Source organism: Equus przewalskii, chromosome 5 (genome assembly GCF_037783145.1).
Source record: "Equus przewalskii isolate Varuska chromosome 5, EquPr2, whole genome shotgun sequence".
NCBI lineage: Eukaryota > Metazoa > Chordata > Mammalia > Perissodactyla > Equidae > Equus > Equus przewalskii.
In genome coordinates, this window is record NC_091835.1 from 61,469,887 (window position 1) to 61,486,495 (window position 16,609).

Here is a 16,609-nt window from a genome sequence, read left to right on the forward strand (position 1 = left end):
TATCATTGATTTATTTTTCCTAACTTACCAACCTTATCAAAAAAATTATAAGTTAAAGACTCCCTATATTGCTCCACAGAATGGCAGCTAAACATCTTATTTTTAAAAAAGAAGAAAAAAAGCACACGAAATTGGATCATTATTCTCTCCTTCCACTTGCCAGCTATTTAAATGAATTCATAAATGAAAAATGGTTGACTTTACATGATTTTTAATTCTGTATGGATCTTCACTTCAGGTTTTCATCTAAAATTACTTAATTGGCATATTAAGGTATCTTGAAAGAATCTCTAACAAGACAAACAGCATATCTAGCTATCAACTTAAATCTTTTTAGAATAACTTTACCAAATCAAGTGCCTTATGTGGCATGGTGTGGTTCCCTTTATAGTAATTGAATTTTTTCCAGTTTTAGTGTGACAAAAACATCTGTCCAGCCCAAAACAAACTGAGAGCTTCTAAAGGAATTTTTTTATATCTTTACAGAGGGAGATGTCATGAAAGTAAAGGAGAGGTAATGGTGGAAGAAAAGTACTGTTGGTACTTCCTTTTATATCCGTTTTATACCCCACCACGATGCAGAAAGGACATTGCATTGTCACCGTTCTATCCATCTGTCAGTAGTTTGAGTGAAGTTGGTTATATCACCATTTGTCTCCCAAGTTATTGATCTGATATATTTCAGACTCAGTAACTACATCCTATCTATAAATTACATTGAGCAAGTGTATTTCAGTGTCAGACCAAATCCTGACTTGAATATAGTGGTTATAAAGGATCACCCTTTCCGCATATATTTCCTTTATGCCCTTGACCATTCTAAATGGTTCCCATAAAGCCTGCCATAGCCCCGGGCAGAGTAAAGTTACACACCTGAGGTCACAGGAGCTGGAAAGGGAACCTCCACAACTGGCTGGACTGCCTCTGTGGGAGTGAAGCTTTAAAATACATATGAAATCGCACTGATTACCTCGAAATTTTGCAAATCGATTAACCTCCCTGACCCCATTTTCTTGAAAAAGAACAGAATAAAGGGGCTATTAGTGAAATTCATAGTAAGCTGAAGAGAACTTAGTAGTCATCCCTGTTCTAGGAAAGATATTTCGATGTTATAATGTAGTTTCTTTGCCCCTTCCACGTAACTGCTAGAGAACCTCATTAATTTAGAATTAAAGCATTTCCTTAAACTTTACCACCTAATGGCTATAATGGACTGTGGAAAGAATAGAAATTAATGACATGAGACCAGATCCTGTTCATCTTTGACTGAATACATATGCTTGGTAGAATCAGTGGCATTTTCGAATATTTGGCTACATTCCTGACCCAAAAGAATCAATGCTGGAGGATGAATTTTCAAACAAGACTTCCTTTCCGCAGTTAATAAAAGGTGGTCACCTGACTCTGGAGGATACCCTCCTGTGTCAAAATCAAGATCTGCTTTAGTCCTTTGATCCTGAAGAAGCCTTCATGCCACTGGAAGGAAGCTAATTGCCTTTCGAAAATCAGAATTCTAGAAAAATAAGGAAAGAAAATGCATTTTACCACCATACTTTAAAAATGATATTTAAGCAGTACATGCTCCAAAGTGGCAAGAAAAAAAAGACCAAAAAAACCTAGTCTTTATATCACCTATATTTTTCCATCAATTTCAATATATCTCATTATTGCATTATTTGCATGTGCATTTTATTCAGGGAGAATGTGGATTTTTTTGTGTGCTTTTTCTAGCCCTTTTTTTAGTGTTTCAAATGCTCTCTACATTCTTGGAAATGATCTACAGAGTTGCTGGGGGCAGCATTGTACATCTGTGCAATATTTTTAAATAACTCATTTCTCACATTCCCTGTCAACTTTCTTTCATTTTCTGCCCATTTTCTTTCTCAGACCATTAAAGATATTGCTATTCTGTCCTGTTCCCCTTGGGCCTTTGGGGCAGAGAGGGCTCTCATAAGAACTCGTAGCCACTATTTTTGAGACAGTGCAGGTTGTTTCTTTCTCTGAAATGCCATGTGTGATCCCCGACCACGCAGACAGACCCCTACTATAACAATGACCATCATGCCTTTCCTGCCACTCAGCTCAAGAGAAAGATCTCTCTCTTCCACAGTGTTAGGCAGACTGCCATGAATGCACGTGCAGGTGGAAAGGGAAATACAACAGGGAAAGGAAGTGAGCAAGAAGAATCTCTCCTCACTTATTGTGCTAGAGGAAAGCTTAATCAAAACAGACATATACTCACTACAGATGGCAACTCAAGGATCTATGGGGTTAGTTAATAAGAAAAGAGTTATAAGGAATCATTAATTTCTACCATTTGTTGTTCTTATCTCCCCCACCCCTTCATTTCAATTTCAAAAGACTGTTTCATCATTCGCTATGTCAGTGTTAGCAAGTCTTTTGTTTTGACCTGATTAAAGAAAATTCCTTGGTGTGCTCATAAAAAGTAAACATCACTAGCTTTAAGCAATTTCCTTTGGAGTCTGGTGTTTGCAGCTTCATGAAACTTAAAAGGGATTAAAGAATGTAAAACTTGGACAATTATAAATTGGGCTGAATTTAAATTTTTAGTCAGCTTGATTTTCATAGTTCATCTGCATATCAAAGTCAGTGGGGTAGAACTTGGTCAAGTTATTCAGGCTACATTAAGATAAATGAGGATGAATAAATGTGTCCATGCTTTTGGCCCCAGTCAAATTTGAGGTAATTTAAGTTCGAGATAGGTTTTAATAAATCTCAAGAAACCTATGATTGCCTTCATATTAATGAATATGATACATATACGCTAATGCCTTTCCTGGTGCAGTTTAATGTCCTTTCAGAGTTTTTGTTTTTAAGCTTTTGAAGTCCAGTCATCTTTAAGAGTTTATTTTGCCCATTAGTTTGAGATGAAAACACTTCAAACTATTGTCAATTTTGGCTCTTTAGAAAGCTGCTGTTTCTTTGTAACACAGAGTGAAGCAGAGCTGTGACAATAATTCAGCTAATTTAATCAGCATAGACAGCTAATTTATGTAATCCAGCTCCCACAATCCACTTTGAGGCAAATTATCTGTATTGACTGTCAACACTCATCACATTAGCAAGGTAACCACCAGTTTTCCACTTCACTTTATACTGAGAAGCCAAGGGGATCTGTTCAGTTTAATTTGTGTAAGAGTCCCACAAGAATACTTGCATTCAGCACCCACAAACAAAACCCCACATGCTCCACACCACTCCACCACCCTAAAATGCCACACTTCAGGTATTTTCCCTTGGAATTGGGCCTGAAAAATGAATTAAAATAGACATGGCATAGCAGCTTTTTTTTTTTTTTTTTTTTTTTTGAGAAGAATAACTTAGAACTTTTTTTTTCATATCAAATAAATGTTGTCTGTGAATTCTCTTGTGGGAAGCAGTCATTTTGTTAACTTGGAAACCATCTGGCTGAAAATAAAGAAGCAAGATGAGGGTAGCATGAGGTGGGGGTACTTTTTGTGTAGTCACCTTGAGGATTGTCATTAAGGAAAAAAGCCCAATTGTTTCATGGTCCCATTAGTACCACTGCAGTTCCTTAACACGGGGACTGTTGGAGGTAATGAGTATGATGGCTGTGGATTATGCAGTATGCTTTTCATACATTTTGAAAGATGATAATGTTCTATGCTGTGGGATCTACTTGGTTATGAGAGAAAATCTGTAGCTCTGTTTCAGGAAAGGATAAAAGGCATAAGAATCCTTTTTTTTTTTTTATCACCTTTTCTTCCTTCTGAGAGGTGAACTATCTGAGGCTGGTATTCTGAAGAGAATCATTATGATAAAAGGAACTGGTCAGGCATCGCCATTTATATTTACCCTATTTTAGCATGAGTTCTCACGAACCTAATATAATGTACTAATGTATTCTTTTGCAGCTGGATGAAGGCTGGCTGGAAGATGAAAGGAATGAATTCTTAGAGGAGTTAAACTTGGAGATGTTGGAAGAACAGCATAATGAAGCAATGCAACGCACTGCCAATGAGGTGGAGCAGGTAGGGCCAACAATTTGAACTACATCATTTGTAATGTTGCCAGTTCTTTTTTTAAGGTATAACCATAAATGGAGTGAAAAACAAAATCAAAGAGTTTGATCAAACATCTCTTTAATGGTAATTTTTGAGAGCAAAGGACCATCTCAAGTGAAGTAGAGAGAATAAATACGATTTTTTTTCTATTAAGAATATTTCTAGTTCAGAGAGGTTAGGGACCATTGTTGATAGAGTACAGTAGTATTCAAATGTTGACCCAAGTACTGTTCAGCCTGATGCAGAAATTTAATACTAAAAATGCATATTTCTTCTCAATATGCCAGCTGGGGACAAACTATATCTCATGAGGTAACCCCTTCCCCCAAAAGTAATTTTATACTTTAAAATATTAATGTATCTATTTGAATATTTAGGCAACTATAGGATGATGATGACATGATGTAAGCCATCAATCTTATTTGTGTCTTTGGTATCATGATTACACCTATATACTCCTGAATAGGAGTAGTTCTATTTCAGATTATTGACATCGTTTTGCTGTAGGGTCACAATCATTCAACAAAAAATTCTGAGCTCCTTATATGTTCCAAGTACTACACTTGATCCTGAGAATGCAAAGAAAAATGAGCAAAGTCCTTCCCTTAATTAATTCATAGCTAATAAAAAAAATCACAGTGTGGTCCATGGGAAACTGAGTCTTAGGATTTTTTTCATTTTTGTTGTTTTCCTACTGGATAAAAACAAGATTAGTATATGCTAGATTTTTTATGTCAGATTCATGTCATTCATCTGCTGATATAATTTTATTAACACTTCTGCTGTCAGTTTACTGATTTGTTTAATTATAATACTATTCTAAACACTAATTCTTAACACATTCTAAAAGATAATTTTTTTAAAAAATCCTTACAGTTAGGCTTAGGAACATGAAACACATACATCTTATCACATTACCAAGCTGAGTGATGAAATATCTTGATGCTAGCATCCCATAACAGAAAGGTATGTGTGTGGGGGGTGCATGTCTATATATTAAGTAAATCATGAAATTGAAAACTACAGTGTCATCATAGCCATATGTGCTATACTTTGTGCCGATCATGGATGCCCACTGGCCACTTCACGAAAATAGTTCATGCTCAAAAGTGATGCTGTGACTGTGGTGATTGCTTTTCAATATAGGTAGGACAGATTGAAATTTTTATGTACGACTTCAACACCAGCCACAAATAAAGATATTTTTTGGTGGCAGCTGCTGGTTACAAGCAAGAAAGTCCTTCCTCCAGGCTTTTTCTCTCTCGGATACAAAATGTGACCTGATACAGAATTGACAGGAGGATGTTGGAATAGAGAAAGAAGGAAGAAATCCTGTCCAAGTGAAGTGATATGGTGTCAAATGCTGCCTACTCATCAGACGTAATACAAATGCTAGGTCTTTTGAGGTAACACTAGATGGTCCCGGAGGTTAGATTCTCATTGTCTGGAAATTTTTCTTCACCTTGAGACTGAAAAATGATGAGAAGTACAGAAACCTTTAAAAGTTCTTTGCCCTTATAAACAATAATACTACATTAGAAATGTCTTGGTAGAAACATTGCCTGTCACTATAATAATTCCGTAGGGAAATGATAAATGATAGAGTAGCGTTACATTAGAAACCAGGAATTCTAGGTTTGAGGATGGAAAACTCTTTATTTTCACATTGCTCATAAAACAGTTACAAAGGAAAGGGAAATTCAATAAAAAATAAAGTGTATATCCGTATTTTAAAACTAAAATATGTATCCATATGAAAGTTTCACTTTACCTACTATCCTTGGTCCTATGGCTGCTGGTGACACATTGTGCATCTCCCATCACATAATTTGTCTGTATCATTCATACTGCGTATAAAATAAGAAAAGAAATACTAGCCACTTTGTGGTTTTTGAGCTCATTATAGATATGAGAAAAATATAAATGTAAGTAGTGTGGTGTGTAAACTCATATGTTCAATATCAGTAACATCCTTTGGGGGTTTTATGGTGCAGTGTGCAGATGTCAACACATTTGATACTACTGTCAGCTTAGAGCAAGGGGCGTGGGGATGTAACAAGCTTCCCATTGTTAGTTACATAAAACTTTAAAATCAAATTCACTATGTTTTCAACAAATGAGGAAAAATATTCTAGGGAAAGATTGAGAATCCTAGAACAACATGAGATACATGGTCATGTTCTCTTCCCTCCAGTTTATGTTACATTTTGTTCTGCCATTACTTCTGTGAAGAAAATAATAATTATCTGGAGAGACCCTTTCAGACCTGTTTTAGAATAACTTGATCACGCATTCTGTCCTTGTAACACTAACAGGCTTAATTATATTTAATTGTATAATTACATATATAATAATATAGATATCAAATGGTGAGTAAACTTAGATATAAGGAAAATACAATCTAGAAACTGCTGTGTAGACTACTATATGATAAGTGATGGAGGAAAAAGTAACTTTACCCTATTCACAGAGAAAGAACTACACTTGCATCTCCTTAGGGCAGTGACAGTTAATTGTTCTGCCTGAGACCAAAAATTACTAGCAAGTGAAGTTTACATACATATTTAAATATGTGTGTGTGTATTTACATATATATGCCAAAATATTTTTTGACATTGTGCCCATGTCTGGCAATCAATGCTGCTTAGACTTTCATGAGAACTGTCATTTTATTCTCAGTAGAATAAAACTCACCTTTGAAGGAAATTACTGGTTAAAAGTAGAAAAATCTTTGTAAGTGACCCAAATGAGTCTTATGAGGTTGTTGCTGTTTTTCAGTAACATGATTTGGAGATGCACTGAGGTCAAAGCACAGTATCTAGGAATGTGGCATCCTGGACATATAAGAAATCCTGACACTGGGAGATGGCACTGGCCTTCTAGACCTCTCTGCTGTTAATCCCCATCTGGGATTAAGGTTCTTTATCTATAGAGAGAAGGTCCTGGGCTCCAGCACTAACCTATTCCTGAAATTTTGCAGTGTTGGGCTAACCATTATTACTGTATTACTAGATCAGTGATGTTTCCTGTGAACTTGAGGAAAGTTCAGAAAAAAAATAGTAATAACATGACACAGCTTCTGAACTCCAGGCCTTCATATCACTAAAGACCGTTTAGACATTCTGTCTTACTCCTCATCTTGTGTGTGTATTATCACCTCAGAAACTCATAAATTCACCTCATTTACACACCTTTACTCCGAAGTTTCCCAAGTAAGGGAAACCTTTCAGCTAAGAATCACTTATTTAAATGTGTCCTGTTTTATTTATCCCCACGTGTCAAAGCCATAGTTAAGCAGCTTTTGTTTTCTTTACTTCCTTGCATAAAAAGCTGCCATGAGCTAATTGCCTTTATTTCTAAAATTATTATGGATACTAAAATTAGAGCAGCTTTCTAGGAACTGCCCTTTTGCCAAGAAGCATTGCTTTTTCAAGCAAGTTTTTCAACAATTGGCGTTGTTCGAAATAATTAATTTTCTTTGTTCTCTGAACTTTGTTATCCTAGCCAAAGAAACAAGAAGAAGAAGAAGGTACGACAGACACAGCAACATCCTCATCCAACAACCATGAGAAGGACAGTGGAGTGGGGCGCACCGACGAAAGCTTGCGAAATGATGAGAGCTCGGAGCAGGAGAACGCAGCTGAGGATCCCAACAGCACATCTTTGAAGAGCAAGAGAGAGCTGGGGCACAGCCAAGACACTCTAGGAAGCGTTGAGCTTCAGTGCAATGAGAGCTTCGTGTCTGGTGAATACATTGACTCAGACTGCACTGGCAACCAGGATGAGGAGTGTGAAAGGTTCCGGCAGCTCTTGGAGCTCAAGTGCAAGATTCGAAACCATGGAGAGTATGACCTGTATTACTCGAGCAGCACAATAGAATGCAATCAAGGGGAACAAGAGGGAGTGGAGCATGAGCTACAGTTGCTTAATGAAGAACTAAGAAATATTGAACTCGAGTGCCAGAATATCATGCAGGCTCACAGGCTCCAGAAAGTGACAGACCAGTATGGAGACATCTGGGCACTGCATGATGGAGGATTCCGAAATTATAACACCAGCATAGACATGCAAAGGGGAAAGCTAGATGACATCATCGAACACCCAGAAAAGTCAGACAAGGACAGTTCTAGTGCTTACAACACAGCTGAAAGCTGCAGAAGCACTCCGCTCACTGTGGACCGTTCCCCTGACAGTTCCCTTCCAAGAATGATCAACCTCACCAATAAGAAAAACCTGAGAAGCACAATGGCAGCCAGTCAGTCCTCCTCTGGACAGAGCAGTAAAGAGTCGACCTCGACCAAAGCCAAAACCACTGAACAAGTTTGCGGCATTGAAGGCAAGGAGAAGATTTCAGAAAGCAACAAGCTTTCTGATCAAGAGAAGGCAGGCAGCGAACACATCCCTTACCTCTCTCCTTATCACAGCTCCTCATATAGATATGCCAACATCCCAGCCCACGCCCGGCATTATCAGAGCTACATGCAGTTAATTCAACAGAAATCTGCTGTCGAGTATGCACAGAGTCAGCTCAGTTTGGTGAGCATGTGCAAGGAGTCTCAGAAGTGTTCAGAGCCCAAGATGGAATGGAAGGTGAAAATTAGGAGCGACGGGACACGGTACATAACAAAGAGACCAGTGCGAGACCGGATTCTGAAGGAACGTGCCTTAAAGATCAAGGAGGAGCGGAGTGGTATGACGACAGACGATGACACCATGAGCGAGATGAAAATGGGGCGCTACTGGAGCAAAGAGGAGAGAAAGCAACACCTGGTTCGGGCCAAAGAGCAGCGTCGGCGCCGAGAGTTCATGATGCGGAGCCGGTTAGAGTGTCTTAAGGAGAGTCCTCAGAGCGGCAGCGAGGGCAAGAAGGAGATCAACATCATTGAACTGAGTCACAAAAAGATGATGAAAAAGAGAAACAAGAAAATTTTGGACAACTGGATGACAATCCAAGAACTGATGACCCATGGAGCCAAGTCTCCTGATGGCACACGAGTTCATAATGCCTTTTTGTCAGTCACCACCGTATGACCGAATGAATGGAATGCAACTGATTTTAAGAGGGTGCTACCAGTTTGGGTAGAGTATGATTGCCTCGTTCAATGTGGCGTTTTTATATATATTTTGTGACTCTTTATAGTTTAAATTTTTTGTAAGCAAAAATACCTGGTAATTTTTCATTTGTTTTTCATATCCTGGTACCTTCTTTTGGGCTGAGATCTTTCTTTAACCTGTGATATATTCATATTACTCATTTATATATAAAATAACAAACAAAAGGAAAGAGAACAAAAAAAACTTGAACAAACATACTGAGGAGCCGATTAATTTCCTACTTTAATGTATCTATTGTAAGTTAAGATCTGGATTTATTTCTCTAGTTTACTTATTTTCTACTTTAATAACAACTCAATGCCAAAACATTTCTATGCTTGCTTCCTGGCATAATATGTATTAAATCAACCTTGTTAATAAATCATGTGCCACATCTTGTCCTATACATAAAAACCACCTCTTTTTAACATCCTGTTGTACATTTAACACATAAATGACCGTTGTCTTTGTCTCAGTAAAGTGTAGGTGGACAATCTTCCTGTGATATGTAGTGACATTGGTCATGTAGCTAGATAATTGTGGTAATTGTGACAATAAAAGAGAAATAAATTATTGATTATCCTTAAGAAAGTTATCAATGAGTGTTTTATTTTCATTGTCTGCTGTGGTTACCAGATATAAATTAGTTATATATGTATACTATTTAGAAGACTCTCAGTTGTGGATTATAAAATGTGTACATTTTCTATCACTGTTTTTCAATAAAATTGTCTTGAAATACTTCCAGTAGATCATTGTGTCACATATTAGTACCAGGATTAAATTCGATCATGTATGTAGAGCATCTAACAGATGCTAACTAAACATTCAATAAACATGAGTTCCTGCTCTCCTTGCCTGCCACCCATGTAAGGAAAAATCAATAAAAATTTAGGGAAGTTATGGAGAGAGGATCAGTGAAGTGTCTAAGATTGTTTATAGTGACGCTGTATGTATTAGTCAGCTCAAGCTGCCATAACAAAATACCATAGACGGTGAAGTTTAAATAAGAGGAACTTATTTCTCACAGCTCTCAAGGCCGGGAAGTCCAAGATCAAGGTGCTGACCAATTCAGCTCTTTGGTGAGGGCTCTCTTCCTGTTTTGCAAATGGCTACCTTCTCAGTATGTCCTCACGTGGTAGAAAGAGGTGAAGCTCTCTGATGTCTCTTCTTATAAGGGCACTGATCTCATCATAAAGACCCCACTCTTATGGCTTCCTCTAAACCTAATTACCACCCAAAGGCCCCACCTCCAACAACCATCACATTGAGGGTTAAAGCTTCAACATATGAATTTAGGGGGGAAGACACAGTTCAGTCCATAGCACTATGTGCATTTCTTTAGTTGATCATTTAATTTTTGGCATTAAATTTTGGGAATACATTTTTGGGAAACATCTTTTTAATAATTTTCAGCATGGTGAACTATAAATGCCCCTTTATGTCAGTTTATTAAAAAGTGAGATGTTAGATCATCAGATAGGTTTTTTAAATCTAGCTTTTCATCATGTAAACATATAAACCGTATCATATGTCAATCATGATGCCTCCAGAGTAAAAGGCCAGATCAACCGTGTGCATGCAAACATGAGTTTGATCAAATTTTCATTCAACCGAAGAGATTAGTTTAACATAATGGAGAGACAACATCTGAGTGTTTTTATAGCTACTTTCATGTTTAAAAACCTACAGTGGCTCCTTATTAGCTCTGATGCCTCAGCCTTATATTCAAGGTCCTCCATTAACTTGCCCACCATGCCTATTGCCCCTCATCTTTAGATCTTCTTGAAGTTATTCCTGGCTCCTTAACAGCCTGCACATTTCCACTGAAGTTAGCTTATGCTATTCTCCTGTGTGGGGTTTCTGTGCCAAATCCCACGCTTCCCTTGGAGTGTAATCACATATACATTTTCTCTTTGGAGCCTGTTTTGATGACATGGGATTTTCACAGCATTTTGGCATTCACCATGATGCACCTGCAGTATCCTTTTACCTTGGGGATTTTATTCTTCTGTTATTGGAATCACATACATAGAACTTATTGTCTCCCCACTTTGATTTTAAATTCATGGAGTTTGGCCCTTGTTTCCCCCTCTGTTTGTGTAAGCCTCTGGTAGAATGCCAACTGAATAATTATAAATGCTAGTTGAGTTCAATTATTTTATTCATTCATCTCTCTCCTCCACATATTGGTCCTTTTGTTACTGTTTTCTCTACTCTTCTACACTTCTAAGTTCTTACCCTTTGAAGGGCTATTACATAGATGGAAAGAAATGATTTTTTTTACATATATTGAAAATCTGAACTCAAAACTTATAACGATAGTAATAGCAACCTAAGGCAACTGAAAATTTCATCACTTCTATCGTTAGACATCGTAATCCGATCTGTGAGACTACTCTGAATACACCTAGAGTTAGCTTTGCATCAAATGGTTTTACATGAGAATTCTTGTCTATCTTAAGAGTTCAGTTCTTTCCTGACCTAATGCCTAAGAGGTTGTTTATCCTCTTCACACAACTGGGTTTAAATATTCACCAAATTTGAATTACTCCTATAGACAAATGTGGTTTGGAATTGACATATGCATTTTTCCAGAGGAAACATATACATATCTCAGAACGCAGTGTTTCCAAAGTTACCAGTTTAATTTTAGTTTTATTAAGGCCAAGTGTTCTTGCCAATTTTTTTTAAATGTGATGTTGGTGTTCTTCAGAAATGTCTGTGTTTATACAATTCTACAAGTTGAGAAATGTCTTTTTCAAAAATCAGTGAAAATCTGAAAAGTGTTATGCTTTCTCTTTCTACATAAATATCTTTGTGCTAAACACTTTTTTTAGTAAATGAATAATAAATCTTTTGCTCAGCAAAGAAAAATAATTATATATGGGATATTTTATTTCAGTTCAGAAGAAATACATGAATGTGAAGAGGAATAATATTTTACGTGGGCTTAGCTTTGAAATTCCATATTTTTTATTGCTTTTTATATTCATGATGTGACAGAAATTGGTGTTAGGATTTATATGTGAATGACCTAATGGAGTGGAAGACAATGTATGTTCAATGGGCGTGTCTTCACTGCATGCCATCTTATTTTGTGCAGACTGTCCGCTTAGGAACACAGAATGTGGGCTGAAGGAGGGCTTCTCTGACATAGCCTTTCCGTAGCTACATACTGATTTAATCCCTGTCTTGTTTGTTTGTCTAAATCTTCTACCTAAACACACTCTCTTTATCTCTCCAATGAGCTTCTGCTCTCTGCTTCGAATTCCTTGTTTTCTGATAGTGCCACTGTTCACCTGCTCTCCCATGCTCATCACTTGAGTCTTCACAATTGATCCTCTTTTTTCTCTGGTCAGTCACGAAGCAGTGTTCACTTTTCTTCAAAACTGTCAGATTGTCTTCAGAACCCTTAAATCACCTTTCAGCTAGACTGTCACTGTCTCATGCCTAATTCCTTCAACAGGTCTATGCCTGGTGTCCCTGTACGCCCTCTCCAGTCTATCCTCCTATATACATCAGAAGCAGGAACACTGGGCCTCCTAAGTAGCTGTTTCCTCACTGTGCTCAGATGCCTTCAGAAGTCTTTTCCTGAGCGTGGGGTAAAATCTGAGTGCCTGAGACTATTATCCAGGGACTTCAACAATTTAACCTCAACCTTTTTTTCCATCTCACTCACACTTCTCTCCGGGGGAGACTTCCAACTCAGACCTCAATAAACCTGTGCCTTGGGTAGGTGAATAATATGATGCTTCTTCAAACTAATCTTTAAATTTTATTTTCTAGTAATTTATTCTACTCTATTAATTATTAGTTAATTTCCATTAGTTTTCTATTTCTATTAATAATCATTAACGTAATTGATATAACTAATTTAATAATAATAATTATTAAATAATTTCTATTAACGTTCAATTAATAAAGTTGAACCCTGCAACAGGCTCACTGACTAATGCACTTCTAAAAAAAGTAAAAACTTTTCTCCCAGCAAATTATTTCCCACTTATCTGAAGCTTTTGTTCTCTTTTCAGTTTTCTATCATTATTTTCCAAAATGTCTGTCTTTGGAGGTATATTAAATGACTTAAAATTTAGATAAAAACATACCATTTGCTCCTGTAAATATGCAACGATGTGGTTTCAGAATTCCAGTGAATAGTGACTACAGGAAGCCAGTGACAAAAATAATTGACTGAGATAGTCATCTGTTGAGTGTGTTGAGATTTTCTGTTGTTTTGCTTTTTGCTGTTTCCACTCAAGTATACTACTCTTTTCAGCGAGAGCAAGACCGGTTCACACTGTAGCAGTTTTATAAGAAGTGTCCTTGTAGAACTGAGTAAATGGGCACCATAAAGCTGATTATTTGGGGACTGTTTTTGTGCTACTTCTAGTGTCCATCCCACTGTGCTTCTGCTTTAGTCAGACAGGACTCCCTCCCGTTTTTTGAACATGCCATTCTCATTTCCAGAGCCACTCTTTGCTGGTGGTGTTTTGTGTGTTAGATAACCCTTCTCCTTTCTCTTTGTCCATTCCTCCATCAATGTTTATTTCACGTCTTTACATCTCTCCAGGAGATTTCCCCTAACTCTTGCTAACAGCCTCTCTTACTTCTGAACATTTATAGATGGTATTGTCTTAACACTCACTTGGCTGTCCACACAATAATGTCTAATATTTTTTTCCGTAATGTGTCTGTCATGAATATAGTGTGTTGCACAGTTAGTAACCATTACCACGTATGTCCTTCTGGCATTTCTTCTGTTTTACCAAACAAGAGCTGCTCAGGATTTTGGGTGCCATGCATTTAGTACGTATCCCTGTCAACAGTGTTGTGTTGGAACCAGCATTGCTCCTATGTTCATGGGCCATCTGTAAACTAGGGTCATGCTTGTTATTAAGTATCCTACCACAAGTTTTTAACTTATTAATATCCACTACTTATTTACTGCCTCCTAGTTCTGCCACTTACTAGGTCTGTGTTCTTAGGCCTTTTATTTAAGTTTGCTGCTGCTCAGTAATTATAGCTTTTTTCATAGGTTGGGAATTAAATGAGTTAATACATATAAAGAAGCTAGATGAGTGCTGGCAGAGAGTGGACACTCAATAGATATTAGCTATTTTTATTTACAGATGAGCAAACTGTAGCTAATATAATTTTAGTAATCCACCATAAATTCCCGCAGCTACTAAGCAATAGATTCTGGATTCAACTTTGTGATGGTCTGCCCCCAAAGTTTCTCTTCCTTCCACTACCTTCCACTTCCTTCCATATTAAGAATGGACATCAGAGATAATAGCAACTTGTTCACTAAGCTCCATCGGTTCTGCTTCACACAGAAGTCCAGGTACTGACACCATTTTCTCTGTGTCAGCAAACATGCTGACATTCTTCATTGGTTCTACTTTACCAGTCAGCCTATTTTTTGAATTCCGTGTTGCCTATGGTGGGGAATTATGGTGGTAGATTTTATCTTTGATCAGTCAACGAGCCTGTGATTGTTTCTCTAGAGCTAACCAGTACAAAACTACATTCTGCCTCAAATTTATTATCGCCTCTTTCCATTGTGCTGCCTCCCACATCCATGATCAGAAAAGTGACATTGTTGTAAAGAACCTCATGGATATCCCATTTGCAGGACTGTCACGGATCCTTAAAGCCTAGTATTCTAATAGGAAAGATAGTCAATGCTAGATATTCAATCCTCAAATGTGTTTGAACAAAGAGTTTAATAAACCAAGACATTTATTCAACTTTACCTCTTTGATGGTGATAAGAATAGATTAGATGGGCAGCAACTTCCCAATGTATCTTGGAATATGTGTGAGGTACTCTGGGAAGCAAAGCCTACTCAAATGTTTCCAGAAACTAGTCCTATCCTGACGTTCTCATTATGGTAGGGTCAGTGAGTATAGCATAAATTTCTATTTGTGTCCATTTAATTTGCCTGACTTCGTTTTGAAGCAGAACAGTAATCAGAAAATCAATCAGATGGAGGACACAAAAGAAATAGAAATGGAACAAGACAGTCAAGGGGAGGAAATATGTTCGAGAGCCTACAATGTTCCCTGTGTTAGATGCTTTACATGGGTCATTAATAAACTTCCTGTCTTGGGAAGATGAAAGATGAGCTCATGAAAAGAAATCTAACTACATAAAGCAGTCAATGCAGAGTGATGGGGCCCAGGAGGAGCACAGGAGGCTTAAGAGGAGTGAGGGCTTCCTATGTGTTGGCACCTCTTTAGGAAGCCTTCCCTGGCCTCGCAGCCTTGAGTAATGACTCACCCATAGCACAATTCTCTTTAATTCTGTGATCTTGAGCAAGATACATCCTTTCTTTGAGCCTCCATTTCCTCATCTGTAAAATGAGAATATTGGAATAAATGATCTCCAATGCCCATTTTGTTTCTAACATTCTAAAAATTGGCATAAATGATGAAACATTTTATTCCCAAATTTCCTTTTATTGCAGCCATACCACAATTTGTTATGGAGCTATCTTAGGTAAATTCATCTACCAGGGAAGCAAATAAGGACATTTTCAAAAGGGAAAATAAGAAAGCAGTCCACTGGTGTAAAATAATGCCTCCTCCCTCCCTCCATTATTCATCAGCCACTACATCATATACTTTCCTTCTAGAAACCATTTTTTATGATGTTACCACCTTCTGAAAGACTACGAATGCACTCTGCACTCTAGAACACCACAGAGTTGTGCTCTAGAAGAGAAACCTGGATCTTCTGATGTTTGGATATTTATAGAGAAGATGGGAAGAGAAACGGATTGTCCACCATTTGGGTAACTCTAGGCATTGCCATCAAGGTTACAGCCCTCCTAGCATGAGAAAGCTTGTTGCTGGGCTACCTGAGGGAAAGCCTCTGAGGTCATCCAGCAGACACATTGGCTAGCTTCTGCACATAATATATGACTGGAATTTAAGTTATGAGAAGCGTGGGAGAGTTAGGCAGGAACCAGGTCATGAAGGATTTCATATGCAAAGTAGTGGGGAGTTAAAGTGATCAAATTTCTGCTTCAGAAAGATCAGTCTATTAGCAATTTAGACCAAATATTGGGTGGGGAAATATTTGGCAGATGGGCAACCAGCTAGGAGGTTCTTCCAGTGACACAAAAGAGAAGAAATAAGAGCTTGAACAAGGGGCCAATGAGTACAGGGGGAGGATTTGACAGATGTTAGGGACTAGGGTTGCAGATTTAGCAAATAAAATACAGAATACCCAGCTAAATTTGAATTTCAGAAAAACAGTGAAAAATGTTTTCAATGTAACTATGTTTGGGGGACATACTTATATTGAAAATTAATTATTGTTTATCTGAAATTTTGATTTACTAGGCATCCTGTATTTTATCTGGCAATCCTATTAGGGAAGTAGACTAGCCAGGTCTTGGGGACTGGCTGGATATAGAACGGGAGGTAAGCAAAGGGAGGAAGGAGTTAAGGATGTAGTCC

At 37.6% G+C, this 16,609-nt stretch overlaps 1 protein-coding gene across 3 annotated transcripts in view; it reads left to right on the plus strand.

Moving 5' to 3' along the window:
* Positions 1-9,881, plus strand: part of PDZRN4 (PDZ domain containing ring finger 4) — a 342,736-nt gene extending 332,855 nt beyond the window's left edge. For all 3 annotated transcript variants that reach the window (XM_070619443.1, XM_070619444.1, XM_070619445.1), the window contains 2 exons: positions 3,897-4,013; positions 7,551-9,881. In XM_070619443.1, the coding sequence (XP_070475544.1) occupies positions 3,897-4,013; positions 7,551-9,077 (1,644 nt within the window). In that variant the 3' untranslated portion in view covers positions 9,078-9,881. The remainder of the gene's footprint in view (positions 1-3,896; positions 4,014-7,550) is intronic.
* The last annotated feature ends 6,728 nt before the right edge of the window (positions 9,882-16,609 follow it).